The 14734-nt window shown below is 43.0% G+C and overlaps 1 protein-coding gene across 1 annotated transcript in view; it reads left to right on the forward strand.

Annotated features, from left to right (window-relative positions):
- The first annotated feature begins 2234 nt into the window (after positions 1 to 2234).
- Positions 2235 to 14734, forward strand: part of LOC125712410 (opioid-binding protein/cell adhesion molecule homolog) — a 44770-nt gene continuing 32270 nt past the window's right edge. The window contains exon 1 of the mRNA XM_048982438.1: positions 2235 to 2433. Within this exon, the coding sequence (XP_048838395.1) occupies positions 2373 to 2433 (61 nt within the window). The 5' untranslated portion in view covers positions 2235 to 2372. The remainder of the gene's footprint in view (positions 2434 to 14734) is intronic.

Here is a 14734-nt window from a genome sequence, read left to right on the forward strand (position 1 = left end):
TCGAGGAGAATCGTGGCTCACCGTGTGTGTGGAGTTTGCATGTTCCTCCCCTCTCATAGTCCAAAGATATGGGGTGTTTCTCAATATGCGTACTTCACCATTCTTGTGTTCTTGCATACCCGTTTGACATCATCTTCCATTGCCAAAGACCAGTTCCAATACAAAGAACAGCAGTACAGAGGGCAGTAAAAATCCCCGGATGTCATTGTTGCTCCGCCCCAAATATCAAGGATACATCAGTTGCATTGTCGCCAAATGAGACCAATCCCATGATTCATTGCGCCCCAAGTTCGTTCTTGGGTGGCAAGTTAGCAAGACCGTTCTTGGCAACTACGATCTTTGCGTTCTTGGTATTGAAAAACTCCCATGCAGTTCTCTAAATTCTCTAAAATTGCCTCCAGAACATCTCTAAACTGCTAAGTGTGCCTGCGTCTGTGAGCTCGGCGATGTGCTGGCATCCCATCCGCTGTGTCCCCTGCCACGCGCCTGATGTTTCCGGTAATTCGCTCACCACGAGACCGCACTGGATAAGCGGTTATGGAGGGTGGATGATTAGATTACAGCACATCACGGGGAAAAAAAACAAGTTGATTAATCTTGGAAATGCTTCTGTGGGTCCTGCTGGGAACATGAGCACAAATCTCAAGACAGCTAGATAACAGTCATAAAATTGTCTGTGGCTTGCTAATAATGTTAATGTAATTTCAGCTACTGTACAGGGTTTTCTTTAAGAGTGGCATTACATAAAACAGCCAGTAGGGGGTGTTTCAAGGAGTGTAATAGAGTTAGGCTTCTCTGGACCGGATTATGCTGTAACATGGCATGGACCTGTAAAAAAAAAATTTGCCAAGGGGGGGGGGGGGGGGGGTGTCAAATTGTGTATAAAGATATGGAACAAACCTGATTTTTCTTTTGTGGATTACTGTACTTTACTCTTCAATATAGGATAATACTGTAACATATGGGATGGGTGGCAACTTTGCTGCAGCATTGTGTGACCTGGGGGCCGGGAACCCCGGCTATCGACAGGAGATCATATACAAATTGCTCCCAGATTATTAGTGAAAATATTACTATGGTTTGACAATTCGTGCAAATTTCATTAAATTTGTTGTGATTCTGAATGACGAACTGTGATGAGATCACATGTAATTAATACAGTCTCTAGCAAAACAAAATTACTTGAATGGAAAATGATGATGATTTCCATTGTCAAATGCAGATTGTTGATTTTTCCCAGGTTGATGGTGGATGGCGGCAGCCCCAGATTCAGACAGACAGAGACACAACCCTGCACCGTGAGTGGAGCAAACACAGCCTCATGCAGACAGGACTTTGGTATACAGATAAGATAGACAAATTCATTAACTCAGGGCCGGTGTTCATGGATCATATCACACGTACTATCACTTGTTTGTCCATCATTCAAAAATTGAGAACTCTCCTATTATTTTTCATCCATTGACCTATCCATCCATCCATCCATCCATCCATTCATCCGTCCATCTCTGCTCTTTCTGTTCTGGGATGTTGAGGTCTGGGGCCTATACCAGGGGCTATGGCTGCAAGGCACGGAATAGCCCAGAATGGGGCACCAACCCAGTACAAAGGTGCCCAAAGGAGACCCCATGACAACGTGGGTGGGGAATTTGCAAACTCCACAGACATGGAGCCGGGGCAGAGACTGGGCCCCGGACCCAGAGGTGCACGGCGACAGACCTAACCAGCGTGCCAATACGCAATCTCCATCTTTCATTTAACTTTACGCTTTTTAAAATTCACTTTCAAAAGAAAATCACATTGCATTAAGTAAGAAAGCCGACAATGTACAATAAATATGCCATCGTTCATTTCCTCCATGATGCCAGGCGCAGTTACTCAGAGCTCTCCTGCAGACCCTGGTCATTCAGCATCTAAATAAATGAGCACATTACAGATCTGCGGATCTCCAACATCCTTCACTTTAGGGGGAAGCGAGATAACTTTCTGAACTGAAAACATGCTCTCTATCCTCAGCACCTTAAAGTGTCCCAGCAGGGAAGGCCCTGAGGAGCCACTTCACTGCTATTAGCTGCTAGCACTGCCCCCCCCCTCCCCCCACCACCACCCCCTGCAGCTCCTTGGCAGAAGGAGCCGTCAGCCAATCGCAGCCGCGAAGGGGTCGGCCCGTCTCCCAGCTCCGGAGTGCTGCTCGCTCGCGCATCAGTGTGGAGAAAGTGGAGAATAATCAATGAGAGCTCAGTCTGTTTGCTGCCCTGAGCTGCACCGGGAGAGCGGGACAATTAGCATTAATTAACGGGATTGAGCAACATCGCACCAAAAAAAGGGGAGAAAACAACAAAAGCAAAAGAAAGAGGAGAACGTTTTAAAGGATGTACAGTCAAGTCTGCTTCCTGGTGTTTCCGTGGATGTTTGCCCTAGTCATCCTGTCAGGTAAAGTAACTCCCTTCGCACTGCATTTTTTATGACGCCGATCACAGCACCTTCCTGCTGCGGCCTGCAGGGAGCATAACAGTTAAGGACATAGTCTCACCTTGGGGCTCCTAAAAGTGCTCATGCCGTCGTACCACTGAAAAGAGAAACTTGTTCTGAATTAGTCCAGGAGAACGTTTAGAGGCAATAGCTTTAAACTGCGAGTAATTTTGTATGTTGAAAAAACTAGGCTGCATTAATCGAGTGATGCTGAAATGCATAGCAGCAGCCTGCATGAGATGTGAGGGTCCCTAGATGCCCTGCAATGGGGCTGCTTTGAAGTATCTTCATCAGGTTTAAACATCAGTCCTCAGAAACAGAGTGAAACATACATGACGTGTGCTTCCCTGAGCAGGAGTCATGCAGAAGCCTCTCCAGAATTACATTTCCTCTAAGGTATAAGAGAAATAACCATCGCGTGACCCTTTGTTCAAAAGTTCATTGCTTTGACCCTCGTGCTGAGAGAACCGCCCTTATCCTCGGTGACGATGGAATTACAGTCACGGGAATGCAGCTGCAGTCGTTTTGTTAGTAGATTAGATGAAGAGGAGAAATTTAAGGACATCTTGATAAGCTGAGGTAATTATAAGATAATGAGTCAACTTGTTCCAGGTCACGAGGTGTTTCAGGAGGACTCTGGGCTCCATGTGGATAGATGGATGCCTTTGCTATTCCTATTATTATCATTTATGCTGTGCTGATGAAGCCAAGACTGCTGTCAACTAACTGTCGAGGTCATTAATTAAACAAAGTGCAGAAATGAGGCAAACTGTATAAATGGATCCTATCACTTCCAGGTTAAAGGCTTGAAATGTATGTTGTCTGCTTGGTTAAGGATAGATTATCAGTCAGTGTATCATATATGAACTTATAATTGAACTTTCCTTTGCTTACCATGTTGGCCTCAGTAGTTTTAGACCAAAGAGCTGAAATTCTGTATTGCAAAGTAATATTTACATTGTCACAATGCTATACAGATTCATTTGTTTTATTACACGTACACTGTTTGTAGTCACTTGGGGTCATGATGACAGGGTGGAGTGTAATCACACAAGGGGGGGGGGGGATCAGCACAAAAATTCACGAGCTACTTCTAGATTACTGCAGAGACATCAATGGCATCGGAGCGCGTAGCCGATGTAGAAAACACTCCATCAGAGTGACAGCAGCGGCACTGATGCTCCTGCCTGAAAGTCCTGAGCGATCCCTGGAGTGAGTCTCACACGCAGCAGAGTGCGTTTGCATAAAGTGTGCGTGACACCCCCAAAAAAAGAAGCCGCCTGTCACAGGAAGAACTGAAAGCAGCCAGAAGCCGTCCTCAGTAGTGAGAAGCAGGACCATGTATAAACTCTGAGGTGTGAACTCGGTCTTCCTGAGATTTTAGAGCAGCTGCTTTACGGGGGGGGGGGGGGAGTTCCACAAGGTAGGGTCACTCTGACTGAGCTACAGGCTCTCATACATAATTGTGCAATGACACACATGCTTTGCATTAAACCAACAACCAAATCCCACATATGACTGTTCTGCAGATCCTTTCCGTTCCAAATCAGCCCTGTAGTGTGCTTTTTAACAGCCTCGATCTTCATACTGCATACAAATCATGCTTTAAGCTACTTTGAGCACACTTTACGACGCATTCTAGGATTTGAAAAATGCATCTTAGTGGCTCGGGATGCTGTTATACAGCGCTGAGAACTCATGAGGGAGCCTAAAGCGTTTCATTTCTGACAAACCGCAAAGACAGACTCTTTTTCAAACACCAGAATCAGATTAAATATTTTGAATGTATTTGCCAGTTTTTTTTTTTGCGTTTTTACAGGAATCCTGTTAAATGCCGGTGCTAATACCTCCAAGATTCCCTGCTTCATGCGCTTAAAAAAAAAGTCTTTTCAAAATGAATGGCTGGATTATTCTGTTCATTTTGTGTAAATTTGGCAGTCATTTGTAGCAGTTATAGTGCGTTATTTTAACGGATAAGCATAAATAATGTGTTTATCGTTTTCTAAAGATCCATCAGGCCCTCTGCGTTGTGCTTATACTGGGAGGTGTGGCCATAAGGGTTTCTTAGTGGACCACTGATTACATCTTGGTGCATCATTCGGCAGAGACCTGGGTTCGATCCCCACACCGGCGAGGAGACCCAGTCCTGCCAGCTGGGCCGCTCTCTGTCTCATCGCTCTGTGCTGGTGGCGTCGTCTGGGTCCCCGCAGGCCCGTGGGCGAGATCTGGCGACTAGCGTCCTCCCCCAACTGCTTCGCCTCTCTGGATGAAGGCCGCGGCATGAAAAAAGGCGAGAGGCTGATGGCATGTGTACCGGGGGAGGTGTGGGCTGGTCCTCACCCGTTCGGAGCTGGCGTGGGCCTCTTGGCTTCAAGGGGGAACCTACCATGACAGGTCTGCAGCACACTGGGGAACAACAAAAGAACAGTTTATGCTCTGATGTGGTTTCCTTTTTACAGTTGCTAGTGCCCTAAGTCATGTTTTTGTTAAGTAGGATTTATAAACAGTGCTTGTATAGACGAAGGTGAACCCATATACGTATTCATATCTGAAAATGCTGCTGGAACATTATAAGGTCAAATCCATGCAATCAGAGTTGAATCTAGTTCTTCGACATCTTATAACATAACACAGACCAGATATCTGGTTCACACTTGGGAAATGATGTCGTCTCTGAACAATCAGCCAAAAGCCAATAGGAGACAAGGTTTAACCAACCCGCCATCTATGCATCTTGGAGGTGATTACAAAGATGGCTATCAGTACCAGCTCACCTAGGGACATGCTGGCCTTGTGAGGAGATTATACTTCTGCTCTGGAAATGATAATATGTATCATTAGTCATTATCATAATAATAGATGTAATCATAGTAATCATAATGATATAATTGCAAACTTCCGTGCCTGGAAAGACCTGTGTTTGGGATGTGGGGGTCCCCTGGGATGTGCAGTGTCAGAGGCTGGAAGTTTGGCTTCCCGTTACAAAGCCACGTACGTTAAATATTACCTGTTCTAGCACCTTGAGCACTGGGCTGCTCAGCAATGCAGCATCGCTTCTGCGTGCGAAACTGCAGCTTGCAGCCCCCCCCCCCCCAACCACATGCAGCCTGCCTTACACACCCTGCGACATCCATATCATTCTCCCTCAAAGTGGTTCCTCAAAGAGAACAGTTCCCTCCCACCAAAAAGCAGAACCCTATTCCGATTGGTGAACATTCCATGACCGTGCTTACTGTTTTGTTTCTTCTATTTTCTACTGATTCATCCAAACATAAGTATTCCCTATATAAATTGCACTGCTTTTATGCCTGAAATATAAAAACACATATTGCTATAAAAATCTGTATCAAAGACAAGTTTTGTTGTGCATATGTGTTTACTCTGGTCCTGAAAACTTCTGAGAAGCAGCTTAAAAGCTTATTCTCTCCCAGCAAAAGCAATTTGTATATGCGCTGTTTTGAACAATAATGGCTTCCTGCACTTTCAAAGGCAGCATTGATGCTCCCTGCTACTGTGTCCCAGCAGCGGAGCCACTTTAGGCCTGAACCACCAGACTCATCCATTGTGGGTCCATTTTCTCTCTCGCCTCACACCCCCACACTTTTTCTTTGCTGAAGGATGGAGCGACATCATTTGGTCGTAGGTGAAGGAGATCTTACACTACATAGAGTACAGAGAAGTCTTTCATCCTTCGTGGCAGGATGTAGAATTTGTGGGGTTTTGTGCCAAAAAGGCACAGAAGACCAACTTTATATTGCTGGTTGAGTTTGGAAGTGGTGAGCATCTCCAGCAGTGCTACAGACTTAGTGACACGACCTGATGATTGCACTCCTGATTTCTGTCACTGGATGCCATCTGCCTTCTAAGACAGCCGTCTTAGATCTTACATTGTCCTGTTTTTACTAACATACTGCTTCATCAACATTAAAATAGCGCGAATTAATTGCGAATGAATTTACTCAGAAGGAAAACGTTCACGGTGAACGTTGATGAGAATGAGGAGCATCGGCGTGCTAGAAACTGTCATCTTTTATGCCTTGATTGCACAGGGAATCAGTCTAAGGAGAGAGCACACTGATGACATGAGATTGCTTTTGCCCTACCTGGGCACGTCAAACATCTTAGGAAATTTTGCCTTTCAGATTTGGGGAAGGTGCACTTTTCTTCTCCTGATATCGCCAATGACTCTTCTAAAGACGACATTACCGCGCTGAAATGTTGCTCTGGGTCAGGAGATTTTTTTTTCTTATCTTCAAAGTACTTTTGTGGTGGACTTTTAAACACCTACGGATTTGGACCAATGTGCTGATGCTTAGTTTAAGGGTTCACGTGTGTCTGATGTATGGGGATGATCTTAGATTTATACCAATATCTATATCTGTGTGCGGGGATTATTCTTTTATATATGTGTGCAGGGATGATGCTCAGTATGTGGAATGATCCTCTGTGTTTGTAGGGATGATCCTCTGTGTTTCAGGGATGATCCTCTGTGTTTGTAGGGATGATCCTCTGTGTTTGTGAATGGATGTGCCCTCAGATGGACTGGCATCCCATCCAGGATGTCCCCAGCTTTGTGCCATACGATCCCTGGGACAAAATCTAGACCCCCCCCCCCCCAATATTACCTTGTATAGGGTAAGTGATATGGAAGATGGATGAATGTTTGTAGTGCCCATGACTGATGCTATACTAAGATCCTGTCAAAGTATTTTTATACTCTGCATTAGGTGAGAGGTCAGATTCCTGGAACATCTTTGGTTTTTCATTCACATACTGTAAATGATGTTTGTTGGTTGTGTATAATTATATACCATCGAGATTTTAACACTATTTTATCTCATCTATCAGTCCCAGGAGTGTAGCAAGGAACTTTGGAGCCACTGTAAAATTTACGCCCCCCACATCCGCCAGGGCCCAGGAAAACATAAAGCACCCACCCCCTCCCAGTGACAGCCGTAATCACTTCATTACACATGGACTTGGAGCGGGACTGCTGAGAGGCCTTCTAAACAAGGTGGGCAGGGAGACGCTGTCCCCTTTCAAAGAGCAATGTATAGTGAGCACCCAGAAAACTGGAGTCAAGTGCCAGGGACAGCAGTCACCGAGAAACAGTTGGCATGACAACACGGGAGGGTTTGCGGCAGAACAGACCAGCTTGCAGTGCTACGCAGTCTTACGGTAAAGTTACTGATACAGTAGGTGCATTACAACAGAGTAGCAGGGGATGCCTTTGAAGCTCTGCGATTGAGTAATGCAGCCTCCTGACTATAGGCGGAATCTGAGGTTTTACAGTGAGGGAGCAAAGAACGATATTAGAAAAGAATTTTGCTTATCCTGTGTATCTATCTATAGGGTCCCAACAAACCACTTATGCAAAGGATCAAAGTACTAGCATACAAAATAGTGTAAAGCTGCACTTGCCAATTAATTGCAGTTTTGCCGCAGGTGACTGTGGGGGAGGGGAGGGGGGGGCACTGCCCCCTGCTGCCCCCCCCCCCAAAGTTCACCCATGTTCCTACCAGGGCTGGATTGGGATTCAAAATCAGCCCTGGAGTGGCAAATTTTGCTTAGGGGGAGTCCCCATTAATTTTTCAACTTGGAGAGGGGGGGTTTCATGATAAGTTTTGCCAGCCTACATACCCAGTGATCCACCAGGAAAATGCCAGCTGTGCCAGATTTCCAGTCAGTGAAATGTGCAGGACCTAGATTTATGAGAAACTCTTAGAGTATTTTGTATTTCTGCTCAGTAGTTTATTTAAGCTTGAGTTAATTGAGTTGGTATCATTGCTTTCAAAACTGGTGATGCTTACACTGCCCTGTTTGTTTTAATTCATAAGGAATCTTCTTAAGAAACTATTTATAGTCTGAATGGCTAATTCAATAAATAGGGGATATTAACATGCGATTGCATTCTGCACAATGCTGAAAGCTTAGTGCAAACCGCAGCAGAAATGCACACGAGAAGGAGACCATGCGTGAATGCTTGCAGTGCCCTTTTTTTATTTTTCCTGTACCAGGAAAACGGTGCACTTCTACACAATTTTGAAAGGCAAGTCTTGCGTTTTGCTCTTGCTGGTAAAAAGCAGGAGAACTACCCAACGGGATTTTTCTTATTTTTATACAGATTAATCATTTTAAATGTATAGCGATGCAAGTATTTCCATCTGTTGTCTGACTACTTCGCAGTGCATGTCCTTCGCTTTTACTCGCAAGGTCAAACCAATCATTTCCTTACTTTTCTACTCTGTTGCAATCTGCTGTCATTTGTTTAGTCATACAAAACATCTGAATTATTTATGAAATGACAGCAAGTTTCTCATAATTTTCTCTTATTGTGCCGCCCTGCATCTCTTCCATCAGTTCCACATCCTTCATTAATAGTTTTCCACTGCAGTGTATTTATTTTAATCAGATATTTAATCAGTTTTCATGTATCTGTGCAACTGTGTGTGTCTGTTTCTCAAACATTTACAGCCTGAGAACTTTGTCTTCCATCTTTTTACAAAGCTAAATTTTCACCATATCTTAATTCAGTGTGAGGTTTTTATGTTATTAAAATAACATTCACCTGGTTTTTATAACGACTATTGCCCTTTGATGGACTAGCATCCCGTCCAGGATGTCCTGGCCCTGCCTCATTCCCTGTGCCTTCTGGGATGGGCTCCAGGCTCACTGGCTAACTGATTATGGAAGAAGAAGGGATGTGTTTAAAAATGTATCTCACGTAATTGCATTTAGTGATATCTGTATTTAATGTTTTTTTTAATATTAGTGAAGCAGAAATCATAATATATTTTTACTCTGTGGGTAAAAACAAGCATGCAGCTGATGGTTAGGGAATCAAACCCACAACCCTGTTGGTGTGTTGAGTAAAAGTCATATGATTTGTGAAGATTTTTCATTAGGTTTGATTATGAGGGCACAGTGCTTCAGTCTGAGTCATTGTAACGCAGTTAGAGTCTTGTCGATTTTAGCTTGATAAATCTTGCATGACGGGATGCCACAGATGTTTTCATTAGATCTCATAAACAAATGATGCTTGAGAAGATCTATCGGGGAAGGTAGACCCTCACTTTGACAGATGCAGAATTATTAACGCGCCGGTGTGAGCTGAGAAATCCTGCTCCCATGTTTTCTTCCCCCCTCTGCCACGACACTTCAAAGAGAACCTCAGATCAGCAGATCTCTTCCGAATAAGCGTAACAAGCCATCCTTGGGGGCGTCCTCGTCCTCGGGGAACAGAGGGACATGTTGGTGACGTTTGAAGATCCGGAATTTGAATTTGCCCCAGACGAACGTTGCAGGTTTGTGTGGTCAAGTGGGGTGATCAGCGCTTCTTTGGTGCCGTTAAGTGTAATATCCAGCAAAGAGCCATCTTACAGATGACATGGAAGACGTGCTGCAACCTAAAACTGTGGAGGCTGATTCTTGATCTCAATGGACAAGCATTCAGTGTTGATTACCCTGGTCGAGGCTGCCTGTCAGAGATTACTTAGTTACTGGCTGGGGCTCGACTCTCCATTAGGAAGTTTTATACCAGAGATATCAAAGATATCTAGTTATTTACAGGGGATCCTGACATTTCAGTGTACATAATGTCTGTACACTGTGACCTCCGTATGGGACAGCTAGGGGTCCTGTATGTGGCAATAAATAAGAAGCAGTAAAACAGTGATGTATTTTACTTTGGCCTGATCTTTCATGCCCGTTGTGCTGGTTCTCCTTACCATTAAGCCACAGAATCAAACCCACGAAGTAAAGCAAATATCTCCCAGTGGGGAAACGCGGCTTGTACTCATTACAGCATTTAAGGTATGCACTGTGTCTTTGGGAAGCCTGTTTATTAAACATGGGATTTACAAAGACACCGCCGTCAGAATCAAACAGGCAATATCGAGGCGAATATCTGGGTGATATCGAGTATTATGCTGCGTTATGAGTATTATGGTGGCTGGATGGGTAAAGTAAAAGAGGTTCTTTTAAGAGCCTATGTGTGTGGGATGTAATTCTCATTACGTAAGCAGACCATAACTTTATGGAACCATAGACCAGTTAAAGAGGGAGAAAAGAGTCATGTGACACCTAGATGGGAGAGAAAAAAAGTTAATTGTTTGAGTTATGTACAACCCCAAATCAGAAAAATTTGGGGTAGAATGGAAAATGCAAATAATAATCATAATAAAAAAAAAACACAATGATTCTGAAATTTAGTTTGATTTTAATTTCATTGCAGACAGTTTGAACTTAAGATATTTCAGGTTTTGTCTGGTCAGCTTCATTTCATTCGTTAATGTACATCCATTCCTGCATCTCAGACCTGCAACACATTCCAAAAAAAGTAAAATATTCCCTACTTCGTAATGTCACCATTTCTTCTCACAACACTTCACACACAGACGTTTCGGCGCTGAGGATGCCAAGCGATGAAGCATCTCAGGTGCTATTTTGTCCCGTTCTTCTTGCAAACACGTCTTGAGGTGTGCAGCAATATGAGGTTGTCATTGTCACATTTTACACTTTAAAATTCTCCACACATTTTCTATTGGGGACAAATCAGGGTTGCAGACAGGCCAGTTCAGTATCCACATCCTCTTCTGCAGCCATGCCTTTTTAATGTGTGTGCAATGTGGTTTTGCATGGTCTTGTTGAAAATACCTTAGAATATATTGGGTTCTTACTGTCTGCAGTGAAATAAAAGTCAAATTTCAGACTCTAAGAGTATTTTGACTTGCATTTATTTATTTATTTGTTTATTTATTTAGACTTTTTATTTGCATCTTCCGTACTGTCTCTACATTTTCTGGTTTGGGGTTGTATATCGAAAGGAGGGTTAGGGAAAGAAACAAATAAGAAAAAATTAATGGATCCAGTATAAAGACACCCAGACGTATATCCGTTCATCTTCTACAACTTCTGGCTTGTACAGGGTCAAGGTTAGGCTGAAGCCTATCTAGGATGTATAAGGCACAAGGTAGGCAAACGAGCTGAGCGGGATGCCAGTCCACCACTACCGTCAACAGTGTAAATATATTTACACATCGATTTATATACATCATTTATCCCAAGCTAGATGTTCTGGAGTGTTGTAGTGTTGTGTATATGTATGTATACACACTCGGAAGGTGTTGTGTAGAAGACAAATTTGAGAAGCTCCTCACACTCTCACTTCTTATCAAGATCCTCTGCTCTCGGCAAAAGTGTTTTTGAAACGTCATTTTAGGAAGCGTCCCAGAAAATTAAAATTCCTGACCTTTGCAGCTGTGCACTCATTAATGCCCAGTGTGAATTTATTAGTGTAACATAATTAAAATGTGTTTTCATGTAATTATCATCTTATTAATGTAGCTGTTGGGTACTTATTGATGGGGGGAAGTATGTTTTACTATACAGTACTGTGCAAAAATCTTAGGCAGTTAAAGTAAGTTGTAGTCAATGATTGTACAATTGGTGTAAAACTCCATGTAACTTTTATGTTTATAAAAATCTGTGACTGCAATGAAAAAACTAAAAATACATTTTTTATTTTCCTTGGTTACTTATGGTTATGGTTAGGGCAGGGTGGGGGTTAAGGTTGTCATAGTTAGCATTAGCATTTTTCCCATAGAAATTCTTATTTTTCATTGTCATATGTTAAGCAGTTTTTTTATTCTTAGAAAACAATACACTTACTAACCAGATCAGATTATACTGACACAAAGACTAAGACTGAGAAATTTTTAAATGAGACTTAAACTGTACCTGTTTAAGTGGGCAGTGATATTTCTTCACTGTGTATTCAGGCTGAAGTGAGCAGCGATTAAAAAGACCAGCAGAATTGTCAGGTCTGGAAAGAGCATTTAACTGCGGGGAATAAAGAAGACAGACCTTCAAAGCTGGAAAGTATCCTGGTAGCACATTCTTCTGAGGTGCAAATGGGAAGAGGGTGATTATGTAAGATGGCAGAAAGTGTTCTGATGGAGTAGCATATTTCTCCTGAGGTGTGAACAGGAAGAGAGTGATTATATAAGCTGGCATATAAGTGACTGTGTGGGCAGTGACTCTGTGCGTTTGTTGGTATTGTTACCATCAAAACATGAGGGATCCAGCCCGAATGTTCCATTTTGGCTACATAAACTGTGAGATTTACCAATTGTTGGCTAATGGATATTTAAACAGGGTCAAAGGGAAGTCTTCCTTCCCTGGAACACATATAGGGAAATTGTATTGCAAACATACAGCCATATGTCTAGTGTACAATGTCACAAGGCGAGGGACAAAGGACTCAGGGGCAGATGTGTAGGTGAAATATAAGGGGCTTTATGAAATTGAAAAACATTGGCAAGAATCAAATGAGATCGCTATGGGAACATGTAAAGACATGGGCGACACAGGGGTTTGAGATCAATGCCTAAACTGGGGAACACAAGACTGGGAAGCACGTAAGTTAAATACATGACTAACAAAGGAACAAACAAGAGGCAGCTGGGAGTGCATGACAAGAGATTTAGGAATGGGAGGTCAGACAATGAGTAACAGACGTGGCTTGTCAGGGCCACCACACCAATGAATCACCAGATGGACAACACACCGGGATACAGGACAAAACATTGGACACAACTAGGGGCCCAGAACAGGTCAAAGCAGGACTAGGGATAGCATGGATGATATTCAACATGATATATACCATGACAGGACAGACAGGTGGAGGAACCATAGGGACAAAGACAAAAACACAGGAGAGGACCACAGAGGACACAAACCCGGGTACAAAGGTGAGACAGGGGAATGGAACAGGAACTGAGGCTTGACTAATGGGTACCGCAGGACCGAAGGGCTTCGGAAGGCCAGCAGGTCCCTGTGTTATAAGCTTTTCATGTTTTATTTACTTTATAGCAGTGCTTATGGAGCAATGGAGTTTAAATAATATAAACCCCCATCCATTTTCTATACCTACTTGTCTAATGCAGGGTCATAGGATTATTGCCTCAGTCTTGGTATGCAGGTTCGAGTTGGAATGGTGTAGAGTGTTGGAATCCAGAGTGTCCCTTGCATTGTGCCCAATGCATCCTGTGTGAGGTTCCAGGCTCACCATCACTCTATAGTTTATCTGCAGCCAGAATTTATATCACTTGGAGCTTTTGTTAAAGAGCTTACTGTTTGTTAAATTCTGGCCTTAACTTTACTCGATTTGATTGAACTTCATAACGTAGCTTCACACTTCCCATCCGTAGCGAATTTCAAAATCAATTTTTGCATGCCTGCGTACCGGTGTGGTGGAGGCATCAGCCTACTGACTTGTCTTCTTGGGGAGGTAAACAGACAGATGAGAAAACAAGGGGTCTCCTCTGTTTCCTGGGAGCTCTCGATGGGTCCAGATGTTATAGGGAAAAGACGGCAGGCTGTGTACTAAGAGTCTAATTACCTATATGGCCAGCCAGTCACACAAAGGTCGGGATTTACTGGGAAGTGGAATATAACACAACACAACAAAATTTACGCTGTTTGATGTCAGTCATCGCTTGTTCTCTCTCTGGAGTACAAGGTGGCTCCATGTATCTTCTGTAGGTTTCATGCCACCCAGGGTATCTGGAGTTTGTATGTTGACATGGATTTCCTCTCGCATTTCAAACACATCTACCTTAATCGTATTTCTGTTGCTAAATGCCCTTGCTATGCAGAGGTAGACAGTTAAGGTCTAGTACAAATCCAGACCAAGATTTTGTTTCAGACATCTAGTTGAGTACTCTATGAATCTTTATTCTCAATTGGTTGGTTGAAACAAAATCTTGATCTGGATTTTAGCTTCCTGGACCTGAATTTCCACCTCTGTCAACAATGGATGGGCGCCTTTATCATGAAAGCCTAATTATGGGAGATGGATATACAACCCCATTTCCAAAAAAGTTGGGATGCCACATAAAATGTAAATTAAAAACAGAATGCACCGATCTGCAGATCATATAAACCCATATTGAACTGAAAAAAGAACGACAAGAGAAGAAAGACAACACATCAAATGTTGAAACTGAGAAATTGGATTGTTTTATGATTAAACAAAACACTTGGTTGAATATCTCACAATTAAATAGGTGAATTGGCAACAGGTCAATAAGATGATTGGGTATAAAAAGAGTCTCCCAGTGAGGCAGAATCTCTGCGCAGTGTAGATGGGGAGAAGTTCACCACTCTGTGAAAGACTTAAGAAAATGTTCCTCAACAGAATATTTGGGAATTTCATCATCTATGGTGCATAATATCATTAAAATATTCAGAGAATCTGGAG

Source organism: Brienomyrus brachyistius, chromosome 17 (assembly GCF_023856365.1).
Source record: "Brienomyrus brachyistius isolate T26 chromosome 17, BBRACH_0.4, whole genome shotgun sequence".
Lineage (NCBI taxonomy): Eukaryota > Metazoa > Chordata > Actinopteri > Osteoglossiformes > Mormyridae > Brienomyrus > Brienomyrus brachyistius.